Source organism: Capsicum annuum, chromosome 5 (genome assembly GCF_002878395.1).
Source record: "Capsicum annuum cultivar UCD-10X-F1 chromosome 5, UCD10Xv1.1, whole genome shotgun sequence".
Classification (NCBI taxonomy): Eukaryota; Viridiplantae; Streptophyta; class Magnoliopsida; order Solanales; family Solanaceae; genus Capsicum; species Capsicum annuum.
Genome location: NC_061115.1, coordinates 45,295,525 through 45,313,852, shown reverse-complemented (window position 1 = coordinate 45,313,852; position 18,328 = coordinate 45,295,525). Strand labels below are relative to the sequence as shown.

Here is an 18,328-nt window from a genome sequence, read left to right as displayed (position 1 = left end):
GTATAATCACGAAAAATAACTGAAAGGGCTATTGGGCTATTACAACATCCACTACTAAGGAACTTTCATCCCCAAAAATTAAAGATAATGAAAATACCTAAAGTCTCAAACAAATGATAATACTGGGCCCACATATCCTTCAAAGTGGCCTCCTCCACTGGGCGATGCCTCCACTAAACCTTAATTACCAAAATTTCTCTAGTACGCAACTATCTCACATTACAAGCAAAAATTAGCACGGGCTTATCTACAAAGGTCAACTGCTCATCCAACTGAATTGAATTCCACCTAAGCACATGAGAAGAATCAGGAATATACTTCCGCAACATAGAGACATGGAAGACCGGATGAACAGCAGTAAAATTTTGAGGTAAGGCTAACTCATAAGCCACCTCGCCAACTATGTGGAGAATCTCAAAGCTCTAATATAATGAGGGTTGAGCTTACCCCTTATTTCAAACCTCATAACACCTCTTATAGGACAAATATGATGGAATACATGGGCACCAACTTTTAATCTAAAGGCACAAAGCCTACAGTCGATATCGGCCTTCTTCCTACTCTAGGTTGCTCTCAGCCTAACCTAAATCACCCTAACTTTATCCAACGAGTCCTAAAGAAAATCTGTACCATGAGGTCTCACCTTAAAAGTATGAAACCCTATTAGAGAATGAAATCTCTTACCATACAAAGCCTTATCAGGTTCCATCTCAGTACTCAAATAATAGTTGTTATTGTAGGAAAACTCTACAAATGCTAAATGTTGAACCCACTGTACTCTAAAATCCATAACACAGGCTCGGTGCATATCCTTAAGCACCTAACTAGTCTGCTCAGACTGACTATCTATCTGTGGATGAATAGTTGTACTTAAATCCACCCGAGAAGCCAACTCAACCTGCAATACATCCTAAAATGGCAAAGTAAATATAGAACCATAGTCTGATAAGATAGAAATGGATACCCTATACAAGTGAACTATCTTCCAAACATAAATTTGGGCTAATCTCTGTGCACTGAAGGTCATCTAAATAGGAATGAAATGTGCCGACTTGGTTAAACGATCCACAATAACCCAAATTCTATCATGGCCATGGGAAGTATGAGGAAAACCACTAATGAAGTCCACAGTAATCCTTTCCTATCTCCATTCAGGGATGGGAAATCTTTGATTCAATCCACATGGACGTTGACGCTCGACTTAACTTACTGACAACATAAGAAACAAGCCACAAACTATGCCATATCTCTCTTCATCCCATCCCATTAATAATGTTGCCTCAAATCTCTAAAAATCTTAGCTGTACTAGGATGAATGGAATATCTAGAGCTGTGAGGCTTATGAAGAATTTATTGAATCAAGTAATAAGCCGGGGAACACAAATACAACCCAAGAATCTTAAGATACCCTTAAAATCAATGGTATGCTTCCCAGACTCACCTCTCACCACCTAATCATAGAGAAAACACTGGTTGCTATCCTTATACTGATGATCACAAATCTGCTTAAATGTGAAGGACCTTGCCTCCACGCAAGCCAAAATACTCATAGGATAAAAAATATTAAGGAGAACCATCAAATTGGCTAAGGACTGAATGTCCCATTCCATAGGCCTCTGAGAAACTGATATGCATGAAAATCTACCCATACTCAGTGCCTTGTGGCTCAAGGCATTAGCTACCATATATGCCTTACTTGGATGATACAAATGGAGATATCATAGTCTTTTAAAAACTCTATTCATCTGTGCCAATGAGAATTAAGCTCACACTGGTTCATAAGATATTGAAAGCTATGATGATCGATGAAAACCTCACAATAGACACCATACAAACAATGCCTCCAAATATTGAGCACGAAAACTATCGCCACAACCCTAAATCATGAGTCCAGTAGTTACGCTTATGCACTTTAATTTGTCTACAAGCATAAGAAATAACATGACCCTGCTACATCAAAACACAACCAAGACCAACACCAGAAGAATCTCAAAACATGATGAACCCCTTGATATGCCCAAATTACACCTCTCTTACGAAAGAGTAAGCGGTCGTTGTCAAATATAGAACCCAACTAAGTTGGGTGTCAAATCCCACAGGGAATACTTGTTCACTAAGTATTGTGATTGTTATCAGACTGTTGATCAAAGGTTCCTAAATTAATGGTGTTTTAGTTTATGAATTGTATTATAAATAATTATAACAGAGTTGTTCCAACTAATGATTCTTTCTGCAAGTCGTAATTCAATGATATTAAATAAACTAGAGTCATGGTTTCCATGATGCTTAAACAATTAAGGTTGTAAATCACTCTTGAGTTCCAATCAATAACTTCAATTGCAAGAGTAGCAGAATTCTATTGTTTGCCTATTAGTTTCTCAACCTTAATGGATAGCTTTTTCTTTAATTCTTTCAAACATAAAGTATGTATTGATTATTCAACCATTTTCTCATATAGGTCAATCCTATAAAGTCATTTTCCATTAGTCTAAAAGTTTAGGCCTCTAGATTATATGTAAACCCTTTTATTCCCAATTAACACTTTTTGATTTTTTTGGGCTCACCTTTTAATTTTGCAACCAAGGAAAGTCATTAAAGTGAAGAAGGGTTTATGCAATATTAATTACCTACAAAAACTCAATTAGAATCAGAACCCATATTTGTTGTTCACATCAAGGCTCCCATAACCTTAGTTATGGGGGCTTAGCCACTTATATCCATAGAAGAAAGAGAAAGAATCCTTGTATTATTCATAAATAAATTCAGAATTCACTTACAAAAGTTACAAGAATTAGTCCTTGAATATTCAATAGCAATGGAATGATTAGATCCACAAGTTTAGACTTATTCATAAATTTCTACGTTACAGAGAGTTTTGAAGAAGGAAAACTAAGGTAACAATATACAAAATTCAATGTAATCTTCTCAATAAAACCCTAATTGGGTATTTATATGCTCCAAGGTTTAGAAGATTTAAAATTTAAACTCAAAAAATGCCACGTCCAAGTTGACGATCCAACTGACGGTCCATCACATGGACCATCGCTGAGTGCTCTAGGATGTCAGGTTTAGTTTAATCCTGACGGCTACCTTGGCAGACCATCTATAGTCTGATGGTCCATCACACAATCCATCCTAAGACTTCTAAAATCCTGCATTCTTATTAAACCTGATGGCCAAGTTGGCGGTCCGCTGAAAGCTTAACGGTACGCCACTTAGATTGCTGCATGGGTCATCCACTTGAAACCTTCTGCTTAGATCTGACGATGCTCCCAACGATCTGTCGTATGACTGACGGTCTGCTATTTTGACTGTCAGTGACTTTGTTTTACTATTTCTTGAGTTTTCTCCTTCTGCTAACTCCTTAACCTGAAATCACTCAGATCCACTATTAAATACAACTTTAGTTACTTGAAAACACACAATTTTCCAAAGAAAAGAATGCAAAATGTTCTGTCAAAAGCTGGAGCATCAACATCTTCAACTTAGGATAATTGTTTGTCCTCAATCATCTCAACACCAAATTATAAATATGAATAATATAATGATAGGCATTCAACTTACTGAACCAGTTTTCACACAATCATTAACTTGTCATCCTAATTATATGGCTCAACATATAAGGATCCATAACCAACATTATTTCAAAATCAGTACATATAAATAATATGGCTGCAAGAATCTACAAAGATCAGCCAAATTAAGTGTAACTCAAGTTGCCCTCACAGTCAAGGAAATCCACCACTCATTATATTTCATGGATACAAATTAGAACTTTTATGCTCATCAAAGAAGTTACAAACATAGTACACATACCCATAGGCTTTCCCTTATCATCTACCGCTCCCTTATAGTTGATTCGCCAAGATCAAGCAAGTCTTTCTTAGGCTTGTAATGAGGCTTCGGAGCTAGGTGAGGAAGAAATTTTGGGAAAAAATGACTTAACACTAGGATTTAACTCTCTTTTCCCTCAACTTCTACCTACCAAGGCGATTTTTGAACTAGTTCTCTCACCCTTTTCTCATTCATTTACACTTAACCATAGCAACCCCCTTTTTTATATACACACAAGCATCATCCACCCTCAACTTATGGTGATGAAATCAGTCAAGGTGAATAGTTTCTTGAGTAGACCAGCGTTAGATGCTTTAGACCAGGATCTAAACAAACTTTCCTTAGACAGTTAATAGTTTGACAATAGCCATCCTTAACTTAGGTGTTTTGCTTGAGTTTAGGTTCATAATGCCAACTATTAGGCCAGGGCCAGAGCTAGGTATTAACAACTTAATGAGAGTTAAATAGTATGATTGGTGATGAAGAAAAATTAACATAGGCTCAAAGAAGGGTTCAAAAATGGAAAATTCTTTTTGGTGGGGTTAATTATTTTTGCTAAGTAGAATAAAAGTATAAGGCGGCCTGCTATCATTTCTTATTTTATCAACTACAACACAACATTAATTAAACTAGGCAATTTCTAGGTACTACACTATGTAAGAACTAATACAAATACTCGCACACACATGAAACTAAGTCAAACTCATTCTACTGTTCTTAATATTTACATCATATGTCATGCATATATTACAAGTTACTGCCAACTATAGATTCACTAATAGTTTATCACATATACTAGAAGACAAAAAGTAAATAGTCATACAGACATAATCATAGCTTGATGCCAACATCATTCATTATCCTTATTCATAACAAGGTACTAACATAAATGAAACTTTTATTTAATGGAACAACATTAAAAACAGAATAGGACTTACGAAAGGAAAGATCCAAACCAAAAGTTAATACTAGAAAAGAAAAATATACAAACTTAAACATAATCCTAGACATGCTGATTCTCCTAGATAGCACATAGGAGGAAAAGAATATCAGCAACACAACTCCCCAAGGTAAAAGTACACCACTCCCATAAAAAAAATACATGTATTGTCCTCAAAGCATCAAATAAAAGTACAAAAGAATGGATATACATGTATTACCTCTTAGTCATCTGAGGCATCTGTGAAGTATGGTGAGGAAACTGAATCCTCACCTACAAGAACATTGACCCAATGTGGTGGGGGTACTCATAAACTCACCCTCTAAAATCGCAGGTACCACATCCCGGACTGGGTCTGAAGTTTGCCCCCCTGACTGGGGTAGAACTAGTAGACACTCCAACCGTTTTATCTTTTACTCTCTTCCTTATTCTCTCTCTATCTCTCTTTAATATTTTTGAGGATTTTTTCATATGATATTGCTCTCACTCTTTCAGCATCATGGCTTCTCTCTTTCTTCTATTTTTAGCTTTTCTTTTGGCACATTCATCTACATATTGCTTCCCTTTGTATTTCACTGGTCATCCCATCAGGTCAATAATTCCCTCATCTTCATCACTCATTACCTAGGCTGGATCAAAAGTGGACCACTGTGGCTACTTGCTCTTCAACTCATTGATGTCAGCTTGTGCTTTATTAAACTCTGCCATGAACCTCGCCAAGTCTAGAATGGACAGTGAATCCAGACTTTTGTTGATTTTCTCCTATATACAGCCATCCTTATCTGAATATCTAGGAATGAATGAATTGCCTCAGCTATAATTCTGTCAACAAAATGTTTAAATTCTATAGCCTAAGTGTCAAGCTGCTTCTTGAATTTCTTTTGCACTTTCACATACTTGGTAAAATTTTCCTGCGTCAACCTATATTCTGCAAATTCTATCCTACCAGTTGGTGGTGCAGATTCTGACCCTATAAATACATTTGCTAGCACATAATCAGGAGGTACTTAATTTGTAATTGACAACGACATACCTATTGGAATCTCTAAAGTTTCTAGGGCTGGTGCTGACTGAGTTTGATTGGCTGGAGGTTTGGTGACCCTCACTTAAAACTTTGAGTCATCCTTGGACTTCTCAATGTCCTTTTTATATGACGCGTAAACCTCATCATCCACCACACAAATTAGGGGCACACCTGCCTGCCTATATGATTCTGTGATTAAGCATGGAAATGGTAGTACGCTAGCCACCTTATTCCTCTCATTAATAGATCATCGGCAATGATCTGACCAAAATCAATCTTCAGTCCGAACAACAAATGTACAACAAGTACAACCCGATGAATATCAAGATTAGCATCACCTTCTATTGGCATAAGTATCAATCAAACCACAGCCCACCAAAATTTAGCTCTGAATCTAAGGGAAGACTTCACTATGAACTCAGGTGGGTTTGTTTACAAGGAAGGATTAACCTCATCGGTCAACACTACACCCAGCTAGGATCTTTGGGTAGATGTATTACGTAGTTGGTACTCATGTTCTGGAATAGCAGATAGGGTTTCATAGTCTAGCCTAAACAATATCCTATTGATGTTTCAGGCTGATATTTAATTGGTAACTCCTTGGACTGGTACTGACTCCCTGTTTGATAAATCTGAAATCTTTAAGCCCTTTAGAATATCCTTTCCTACCAATACCAAATAGTTAGCAAAGAATTCCCTTACCAGATTTGGCTGATATGATGTGGGGAGCTTGCTCATCCATGCCAATTCATACTCATTAAAGTAATGCTCTAACTCCAGATATTCGTGTAACTCCATTGTTATAATCTGATGCTCCTCAGTAAATAGTCTTTTGATTGGACCACTTGCTGTTGGTGCCAACCCATCATAAAATTTTTCCCTTGCTCTATCTAGTTGCCATCTGACAGACTCTCTGATTTGAGGATCCTTAAGCCTGATCAAGTTGGCATCCTTAGTCTCAGTCTCCACATCGGCTGCTTCAGTTTGTGCCTCTACATTGGTAGCCTCAGTTTCATCCTCAATTAGGTTGGGATGACATGCGATTACCCTTGCCTCATCGAGGTTCAACATAGTACTGATGGTGATATTGTCACTTTTCTCTTAAGAATGGGAGAGTGTAGAAAGTTTCTGGTCCCTTTGGCGAGTAATGAAGGTTGGTTCCTCCTCGCTCCTAAAAGGTTTGGCTCTACCTCTTTCCCGACCACAGCCTCTAGTCAATGGGAGTTTTCATGCCATGGTGCCTAAAAATGAGTAATGTATTAGTTTGCAGAATAAAATCGGCCAAAATAGTGAATTTTTTGTCTTGACAATCACTCTGGCAGTCCATCGTAGGGTTGACGGTCCATCAGTCTGACCGTCAAGACTTATCCGGTAAGTACCAATTCTCTGTCCTTTATGACGGTTAAACTAATGGGCCACCAGGTTATCGACAATCTGCTAAGTTATCCATCGCTTCTATCTGGTGTATGACATCAGTGGGTTCTTTGTGATGGTTCACCTACCAGTCCGTTACAAGTTTGACATCCTGCCAAGTTGACTGTTATCAACCCTTTTTAGTTCAACATTTCACATATGTATTTTTTGAACACCTAGCATACTTCACACAATTTTTAGATAGTGATGACAATACATTCCCATTTAAGCACAAATTTTTCAAGTCTAAACACGTGGGTTACTCAGACTTCACCCAAACAACATATACCAAAGTTTAGAACTTATAACATCAATAATTCAAATCACAAGAAGAAATTAAGATGAAATTGTACCAACCAAACATTTATTCACTTTATGTTTTTGTGATTCAAAGAATAAATAAAGGGTTATGATCATATCTTGATGGTGTAGTACTGCACTCCCTTCTCTTGGAAATTTAGGAATGAAAGAAATTTTAAACTCTTGTTAATGATTGATAACTTTTATTGTTATGATAAGAAGAGAAGGGTGATGTTGTTTAAATAGGAGAGGAAGAAAGAAGATGGAGAGTCCTAGAGGGAGTAACTTCCTTCAGATTCTTTGAATCCAGAGAGAGTTGGATAGTTTTAGACTTTAAAGAGGTTACAACGTATGTAACCATCCTATTTTATCTTTTTAAAAGTCTTTGGGTCAAGTACGGGTCATATAAATATGCATTAGCTTTAACCCGACCCTACCCATAACTAGGTTTACATTTGAGGGTTAACCCAACGGTCTACCAGCTTTGCGACGGTCCTCTAAATTGGCCGTCAAGTCTTACCAAAGACATACCTTTCAGGTCCTTCTGAAATGGTTACTACGATAGTCCATCAACTATGCGATGGTACATCGAGCGGTCCATCATCCTATACCAAAAACTCAGTATTTTAGCTTAAGGGTGACGGTTCATCTGACAGTCCTTCAGGTTGCTGACGGTCCGCCGACTCAAACATCTGGCTATAAAAATCTTCCCTTTCAGCAATATCAGTACTGCATAGTTCACAACATATCAGATCACACAAAAATAACAAATAAGCTATGACTACGATTAAAAAAACCCTTGGTGGGTTGCCTGCCACTAGCACCTGAATTACTATCGCGGCACGACGCAGTTATCTCGATTTCTCAAACTTCATTGAGATTGGAAGTAGCTATGCACTTTATCGAGTCCATTAGATCGATATACAACTTCAGTTGTTACCCATTCACTTTGAAGACACTTCCATCTTTGTTTGCAAGTTCAACTACTCCAAACAAGTTGGCTTGATTAACATGGAATGGACCCGACAATTTTGATTTAACCTTACTTGGGAACAGTTTTAGTCTGGAGTTGAAGAGAAGCACCCAATAACCCTTCTGAAAATCTCTTTTTTGTAATACTCCAATCATGGTACTTCTTCATCATCTCCTTGTAAGGATCATCTCTTTTATATGCCCTAAGACGGAACTCATCCATCTCATTCAGCTGCCCTAACCTCAACTGCACTGCCTCATTCTATTTCAAATTCAGCCTCTTAAGTGCCCACAGCACCTTATACTCCAAATCAATTAGTAAATGACACGCCTTACTGTAATCCAAATGGTACGGTGACATGCCTATTGGTGTCTTAAAAGTTGTTTTGAATCCTCATAAGGCATCATCAAGCTGCCTAGAACAGTCTTGTCTGCTAGCATTCACTATTTTCGTAAATATGGCTTTGATTTCTCCATTTAAAATCTCTACTTGCCCACTAGTTTGTAGGTGGTATGGAGTCACTTCCTTGTCTTACTTAACACCATACTTTTCTAAGGCAGCTCAAACCATACAATTGCAAAAGTGAGATCCACCATCATTTATAATGGTGTATCGTACCCCGAATCAAGAGAAAATGCTCCTTTTAAGGACCACAACTACTCTCTTCCCTTTTTTGTCAGCTAAAGAGACATATTCAACCCATTTTGAGACATAATCAACAACAACTAGAGTGTATTTCATCCCATATGATCTCATAAAAGGTCCCATGAAGTCGATGCCCCAGACGTCGAATAATTCTACCTCCATCATTTTTGTCAAAGTCATTTCATGGCACTTGGAGATTGACCCCTGCCTCTGACATTGGTCACATCTTCTCACGAACTCATAAGAATCTTTGAACAAAGTCGACCAATAGTAGCCCCTTTGTAGAACTTTTCTAGCAGTACGATCACTAACATGGTGACCACCTACCGGGGAGGCATGGGATACTCCCAAGATACTCAACATATCTACTTCTGAAACACATCTCCTTATGATATTGTCAGCACATCGCCGAAACAGATACGGATCATCCCAGAAGTAATATGTCTTATCATGGAGAAACTTTTTTCTTTGATGATAAGAAAGATTCTCTGACATCACCTCACTCACCACATAGTTTGTGAAATCAGCGTACCAAAGTATTTTTTCAATAGAAACAGTAAGATTTCCTTATCCAGGAATGTCTCATTGATCTTAAGTTCATATCTAACTGCTTGCTTCCCTTCAAGCCTGGACAGATGGTTTGCAACTTGGCTTTTGCAACCCTTCTGATCTTTTACGTCGAAGTCAAATTCTTAAAGTAATAGCACCCGTCTAATCAACCTTGGTTTTGCATCTTTTTTCACTATCAAATATCACAAGAATGAGTAGTCAGTATGGACCACCACCTTGGTTCCTAACAAATAAGCCTGGAACTTCTCAAAAGCATAAACTACTGTAAGAAGTTCCTGTTCAGTGACAGTATAATTCTTTTGGGCCTCATTCAGTAATTTGCTTGCATAATAAATGGGATTAAATAGCTTATCCCTCATCTTCCCAAGTACATCCCCAAGTGCAACACCGCTTGCATCACACATAATTTCAAATGGTTTTGACCAATTCGATGTAACAATAATAGGTGCGTCAAATAGCTTCCCTTTGAGGAATTCAAATGCCTTCAAGAAATCATCATCAAAGTTGAAATTAACCTCCTTCTCCAAAAGTTTACAAAGTGGATTTGCAATTTTTAAGAAGTTTTTTATAAATCTCTGATAAAAACCCCGTGACCAAGGAAACTACACACCCCCTTTACTGAAATAAGAGGTGGAAGCTTCTCTATAACCTCGACTTTAGCTTAATCAATCTCAATCCCTTTTGTTGAGATTTTTTTCCCAAGAACAATGCCCTCATTCACCATGAAGTGGCATTTTTCCCATTTAAGAACAAGGTTAAACTCTTCTCATCACTGTAATGCCCTACTCAAATTCACTAAACCCAGCTCAAACGAATCTCCTACCACATAAAATCATCCATAAACACCTCCAAGGTGTCTTTAACCATGTCTAAGAAAATAGACATCATGCACCGTTGAAAGGTAGTGGGTGCATTACATAATCTAGACAACATTTTCTTGAACACAATACGGACAGGTGAATGTCATTTTGTCCTGATCTTTCAGGGTGATAGAAATTTGATTATAACCAAAATCCCTATCTAGAAAATAGTACCAACCACTTCCCGCCAATTGATCAAGCATCTGATCCATGAAAGGCATTGGGAAGTGGTCCTTCAACATCCATGAGTTGAGTTTTCAATAATCCATGCAAACACTCTACCCAGTGACAAGTCTGATTGGTATCAACTCATTTTTTTCGTTCGCTAAAACTGTCATGCCCCCTTTCTTGGGCACATATTATACGGGACTCACCTATTTACTATCAAAAATGGGATATACAACTCCTGCATCAAGCCATTTAATGATTTCCTTCTTAAGAATCACTTGCATGGGTGGGTTAAGACGACGTTGATGCTCAATTATTAGTGTATAGTCCTCTTCTAACTGAATTTTATGAGTGCAAATACCTTGAGGGGGGCCAATATTATCTGCGATAGTCCGTCCTATCGCCCTTTTGTACCTCTGAAGCACTGAAATAAGTGCCTCCACCTATTGCTCACCTAAATCAGCCACAATGATGATAGGTAAAGTGTTTCCACTATCTAAAAACACATATCGAAGATGATCTGGCAATTCTTTAAACTCCAACACTGGTGGCTCCTCAATAGATGGATTAGCTGGGGCAATTTTTAAGATCCAGATCAAGCTTTTTGGGAGAATAATAATATGATCCCATTCCCATCAAAGCACAAATAGTTTCCTCATAATCTTTAATACTCTCACTATCAAAATTCATTAGAACTACAGCTAAGGTCTCAACAACAAATTTCTCCTCTACCAGCGCTTCCTATTCATCCTCATAATAAACATCAACAAAAGAGAACACTCTCATCTTCTTATGTTTTTTCATAGATTGGGACACATCAAATTGTACCATTTCATCATTTAGCCTGATTAAGAGCTCATTGGATCACAAATCAATAAACATTCGTTCGACTGTAAGAAAAGGTTGACCCAAGATTATGTGCACCTCGAACTCCACCTCGCAATCTAGAATAATAAAATCCACAGGAAATATGAAGCTAGCAACCTTCATTAGCACATAATATAAAATACCAACATGTACCTTTACCGACCTATCTGCCATCACAAGTTGCATATTTGTGGGTTTGGGATCTCCCAAACCGAACTTCTTATAAACAGCTAGCGGCATCATATTAATTCTCGTTCCCAGATCATTTAAGGACTTTGCAAAATCAAGAGACCCAATTGTACAAGGGATGGTGAATGCTCCTGGGTCTGCCTTCTTCTACACCAAGGATCATGTAGAAATAGTACTATAATGATGAGGGTTATCCACCGGTTCATAACTTACTTCTTTCTTCTTCATCACAAGATCTTTCATAAATTTAGCATATCCTGGCATCTATTCAAGTTCCTCCACCAAAGGTATATTCATTGTTAGTTGTTTTATTATTGCCATGTATATACTAAACTTTGTATCATCGGCCTTCTTCTTCAATCTATGAAGAAAGGGAGGCGATGGTTTTGGAAGACTAGTCACCACTGCTTCCTTTTCCTTGTCTTTCCCTATTCCTAACTCATCAACTACTGAAGATTAGAAGGGATATCAATGCCATCCAGCTTCTCATATTTTACTGGATTACTTTCTTTAAGCTCAACATCTTTTTTGATCACCTCTCCATTCACAGCTTTGCCCACAGAAAGGCCTTGTAATACCTTACCACTCTATGTGGTAATTTCCATATGGGAGCCATCATTAAGAGGATTCTGAATTGTATTTCTTGGCAAAGTTTTGCTCTTCCTATGAATCAATGCTGCTGAGAGTTGACTCAATTGCTGCTCTAATTATTTGATAAAAGTAGAGTGTGAGTTTACCAACTAAATCATGAAAGACAAAACACTCTTCATAGTAGTCACCCTAGAGTTGGTAGCCTCAACTCCCTTTAATAATTTCTCCATCATGTCCTCCATGGATATCTTGCAAAAGCTATTTTCAGTATTATCTCTGCTTCTAGAAGTTACATATAGTTCACTCCTATCATTCTTGTTCTTCTAGTTTCTTTGATCCCTATCCTTGTAATCAGCCTTGTTGTAATAGTTCCAACCTTGATTTCTTTAGCTATTGCTTTTGAAACCCCCCTAATTATTTAGATAGTTTGTGTCTACTTCTGAATCAGAGTCAGCTCTACCTTGAGATGCAATAGCTTTCACCTTCTCTATTTTTCATATAATAGATGCTTAGTTAATAAATCCATCTGTGTCTTCAAGTGTGCCATGTCCTGGTCACGTTCCTCCTCCTTCTTTCATTACTCTATAGTCATACCATTGGATACAATAGGGTTTTCTACCATAGAATCCCTGATATGCCAAGGTCTACTTTGTTTGGTCATTCGATCATGTATCTCTGAAGCCTCTGGAAGAGTAAGATTAACAAATGACCCTCCTGCAGCATTATCTACAACTGGATTCATAATAGAGTTTAGAGATCTATATAGAGTCTCCATCAAATTAATATCGGTCATATTGTGATTCGGGAACTGTATCACCTTTTTTTTAAACCTCTCCCAGGTCTCATGAAGAGCTTTAGTGGGAAGTTGTCGGAAGTTACTGATCTCATCTCGTAATTGTACCCTCCTAGAAGGTGGAAAGAACCTTTCTAGGAAAGCCTCTTTCAACTGACTCCAGTTGGTGATAAAGTTAGGAGTTAGCCCATTAAGCCACAGTGTCGCTTCCCCAGATAGATACAAAGGAAACAAATACAAAAGAATGGAATTTCGTCCCACTCTTAGGTTATCAAAATACTTTCAAATGGTGACAAAGTTCATCAAATGTATGTTTGGATCATCTCCTAGAATACCACCGAACAACCCTTAAGATGAAGGAGTTGAATTATTGTACTGGTAATATTAAACTTAGGTCCGGGTTCTAGAGGTACAGGAACAATAGCTCCTGTTGAACCTGCTCCTTTCATTCCATATTCATTATCATTTAGATCAAATTATACCTGTTATCAATCCTACCTCGCCCTAAAGGGACGATTCCTGTTTACACTTCAATTTACTGGTGCAGCCACATTCTCTGCATGCCCTACGTTAACAAGATCTAATAATTCATCATCCCCCAAATCATCATCATCAGGATTAGGATGACGCTCTGACTGGCCATCAGTTTGTTGATTAAGTTGAGCTCTAGCCAGAATGGATAGTCTTTCAGCGCCTTAGGGGTCTGCCATTCTGCCAATTAACTGCTATTCCAGATGTACTGATAATAATGGTGCACCCAATCTCCGTGTACTTGGAATACATAATAACTACCCTGCATAGAACAAAAATAACAAACAAAAGTGAAATTTGGGAAACTTGACCAAAGGTCAATTAATAAATTCAAAATTAATTGACAACTGTATTCCCCGGTAATGGCGCCAAAATTTGATATGCCCAAATTATACCTCTCTTATGAGAGAGTAAGCAGTCGCTGTCAAATATAGAATCCAACTAGGTTGGATGTCGAATCACACAGGGAATACTGTGTTCACTAAGTATTGTGATTGTTATCAGACTATTGATCAAAGGTTCCTGAATAAACGGGGTTTTAGATTATAAATTGTATTCTAAATAATTGTAACAGCGTTGTTCCAACTAATGATTCCTTTTGCAAGTCTTAACTAAATGTATATTAAACAGACAAGGGTCATCGTTACCAAGATGCTTAAACAGTTAGGGTTGTAAATCACTCTTGAGGTCCAATCAATAACTTCAATAGCAAGAGTAGCTGAATTCTATTGTTTACCCATTAGTTTCTCAACCTTAATTATTAGTTCAATTCCTTCAAACATAAAGAATATATTGATTATTCAACTATTTTCTCATGTAGTTCAATCCTGCTAAGGCATTTTCCATTAATCAAAAGGTTTAGACCTCTAGATTCCATGTAAACCCTTTCTATTCAAAATAAACAATTTTTGATTTGAACAAGTGATGTTCTTGGGCTCACCTTTCTTGTTTGCAACCAAGAAAAGTCATTAAAGTGAAGAAAGGTTTATGCAATATCAATTACCTATAGAAACTCAATTAGAATCACAACCCATATCAGTTATTCACATCAAGACTCCAAGAACCCTAGTTATAGGAGCTTAGCCACTCATCTCCTTAGAAGAAAGAGAAAGCATCCTTGTATTATTCATAAATAAATTTAGAATTCACTTACAAAAGGTACAAGAATTAGTCCTTTAATCTTTAATAGCAATAGAATGATTAGATCCATAAGTTTATCTTGATTCACTAATTTCTACGTTACAGAGAGTTTCAAAGATGGGAAACTAAGGTAACAATATCCAAGATTCAGAATAATCTTCTCAATAAAACCCTAACTGGGTATATATATTCTCCCAGGTTTATAATATTTAAAATTTAAACTCAAAAAATGCCGTGTCCAAGTTGACGGTCCAACTGATGGCCCTTCGAAAGTCTGACGGTCCATCACATGGACCATCGCTGAGTGCTCCAGGATGTCAGGTTCTGTTTAATCCTAATGGCTACGTTGGTAGACCGTCGATAGTCCGATGGCCCATCGCATAGTCCGTCGCTAAGACTTCTGAAATCCTGCATTTTGATTAAGCCTGACGGCCAAGTTGGCAGTCCGCCGCAAACTTGACGGTCTGCCACATGGACCGTCGCATGGGTATTCCACTTGGAACTTTCTATTTATCTATGACGTTGCTCGCGGAGGTCCGTCGTATGACTAACAGTCTGCTATTCTGATCATTAGTGACTCTTTTCTACTATTTTCCTAAGTTTTTTCCTTCAGCTAACTCCTTAACCTGAAATCACTCAAATCCACTATTAAATAAAAACTTTCGTTGCTTGGAAACACATAATTTTCCCAATAAAAAGATGCAAACTATTCCGTCAAAAGCTAGAACATCACCCCTCACCCTCAACAGTAAGAGCTAACAATAGAGTTGAACTAAGACAATCTAAGAGATTTCTAAAGCTCAACTCACACTCCTTGGACCATAGGAAAGGAACTTCCTTCTGAGTCAATCTAGTCATAGTAAGTGAAATAGTGGCAAACCTCTCAACAAAGCATCTATAATAACTAACCAAACCAATGAAGCTGTGAACCTCAGTCGGAGACGTAGGTCTGGCCTAATCAGGAATCACTGAAATCTTAGTTGTTTCTACCATAATAACCTCCTTGGACACCATATGTCCAAGAAATAACACTGACTGAATCCCAAAACTCGCACTTAGAGAACTTGGAAATAAGTGCATGATCCCTTAAAGTCTAGAGAATGATCCTCAAATGCTATGCAAAATCCTCACTACTTCTCAAATATAAAAGAATGTCGTCAATGAACACAATCACAAAGGAGTCTAGATATGGTATGAACATGCGGTTCATCAACTTCGTGAATGCCACTGGGGCATTAGTTAGCCCAAATGACATCACCAAAAACTCTTAATTACCATAATGGGTCCTAAAAGCTATCTTGGGGATATCCTCAGCCAGAATCCTCAACTACTGATAACCGGACCTCAAATCAATCTTAGAAAACATAGTTGCACCTTAAAGCTGGTGAACAAGTCATCAATGCAAGACATAGGATAACGGTTCTTCACTGTCACCTTGTTAAGATACCTATAATCGATAAACATGCATAGATCCATCTTTCTTCTTTACAAAAAAATAGCGGCTCCCTACGGGGATACACTCAGTCTAATAAACCCTTACAAAGAAGATCTTGAAGCTGAGAATTTAGCACCTTAAGCTTAGCAGGAGACAAACAATAAGGTGTCATAGAAATAAGTTGAGTGTCATGCTCAAGGTCAATAGCAAACTCAATCTCACGATTAGGGGGAACACTAGATAGGTTGGTAGGGAGAACATTAGGAAGATCACAAATAATAGAAACAAAGTCAAGTGACTGACTCTCTATACGAATATCACATACATAAGTGACATAAGACTCGCCATCCCTCGATGTAAGTCTCCTAACATAAAAATAAGAAATAATCCCCATCGGCTCATGGATAACCACTCCTACCACACGACTGGGTATACTTCAATCATGGCTAAGGTAATGGTATTGGCAAAACAATCCATGACTGCCTGATAGTAGGATAACCAGTTAATGCCCAGAATCACGTCAAAATCCAGCATATCCAAAATAATAAGGTCAACATAAGTATCAAAATCATTAACTATTACAACACATGATCTAAATACTTGATCCATTACTAAAGAATCACCCACTAAAGTAGATACGCATAATAGAATAGATAATAAATCACTAGTCAAGTCCAACTGTGGTGCATAATAAGCAGATATATAAGAATAAGTGGATCTAGGATCAAACAAAGTAAGAGCTGACTTGCAGCACACCAAAATCGTACTTGTAACTATAGCATCCAAAGTCTCATCCTCAGACCTAGTAGGTACTTCATACAACTAACCACGTCTACCACCTAGCTGGGCACCTGACCGACCTTCTATCCTATCTTCCTAAGTACCACCTCGAGCACCCTGATAACCACCCCTGCAACTTTGCGAACCATCTCTACCTGATGGATAAAATACTCTAATAGGAGTATCACCCTGGGCTAAGAGAACCATCTCCCCACAAATAGGGAAATCTTACAAGAAATGACTAGAATGCCCACAAGTAAAAGAGGAATCACGAGCAGAACCATAAGTCATAGATCTGGCTGAACTGGAGTAACTAATATGCCTAGCATGGCCTGCAGACGAACCTCTCAGATACTAATTTCCTCTCTTACTAAGACGACCACTAGTACTAAACTGACCTCCATCAGTAGTTTGATGAGCTTCCTATAATGGTCAACTAGTCTGATTCTAAGATTGAAAAGATAGATGCAAAACATGTCCAACATGAGAACTACCACCTTTAAATCGATAACTACTATGGCTCCCACCAAATCTGCCTTGATACCTGGGTCTCTTACATGACCCTTACGATGCATGTCTTCCATCACTCTAGCATGATCAAAAACCTCAGCAAAAGTCCTACCCACATCAGCTAGAATCTGAGTAGCTATCCAAATAGGAAATCTCAATACTCTCAAAAAGCAGTAAACTTTCTCATCCTCAGTATCTAAGATAAAAGTTGCTTTCCTAGTCAACTCATGGAAATAAGCCTCACACTCAGCGACTATCATAAAACCCTACTCCAATCTAGTGAACTAGTCCCTTAATTGATCCCTAGGGTTGTGCAGCATATACTTCTCCAATAATATATCAAAGAACGAAGTCCAAGAAAGAGGAGAAGATTTAAATAGCCTAGAATTCATAAAACCTCTCCTCCAATGTCGAGCAGACAAATCCAACTAAAATATGGTGTAATCTACTCCAAGAGTCTCAACAAGGCCTAAACCATAAAGCCTATCCTAACATGTAATCAGAAACTCAAATCCATCCTCTCCAGGACCACTAAAAAACCTAGGCAGATCTAAACTAAAAAACCTACTTAGCATCTTCTGCTCCTCAGCCGACATAGCAGGCTAGGTCAGAACTGGCTGAGCAGCCATCGGCTGAACAACTGCCAATATATGGGGAACCTTAACTCTAGGAGCTACAGCTGCAGGCTGCTCTTCTGCCCTATTAGTCTGTGTACCATCAACAATACCCAACAGCTGAACCAATAAATCTCAAAGAAAAAATAGA

At 37.9% G+C, this 18,328-nt stretch overlaps 1 protein-coding gene across 1 annotated transcript; it reads right to left on the bottom strand.

Moving 5' to 3' along the window:
• Positions 1–8,137: 8,137 nt before the first annotated feature.
• Positions 8,138–11,834, bottom strand: LOC124898484. The gene is made up of 4 exons (XM_047412127.1): positions 11,748–11,834; positions 9,915–10,217; positions 8,558–8,745; positions 8,138–8,240 (listed from the first exon to the last, which is right to left on the bottom strand). Exons 1-4 carry the CDS (start codon positions 11,832–11,834, stop codon positions 8,138–8,140), a joined length of 681 nt encoding a protein of 226 aa, XP_047268083.1.
• Positions 11,835–18,328: the final 6,494 nt, after the last annotated feature.

Excerpts from the sequence above, each read along its gene's own strand:
- LOC124898484 (XM_047412127.1), bottom strand. The coding sequence starts at position 11,834 with ATGCCGCTAGCTGTTTATAAGAAGTTCGGTTTGGGAGATCCCAAACCC. Across the intron at positions 10,218-11,747 it reads TGGCAGATAGGTCGGTAAAG|GAGGTTAATTTCAACTTTGA; the intron begins GTACATGTTGGT and ends CTTTTGGAGAAG. Across the intron at positions 8,746-9,914 it reads CTTATTTGTTAGGAACCAAG|AATGAGGCAGTGCAGTTGAG; the intron begins GTGGTGGTCCAT and ends AATTTGAAATAG.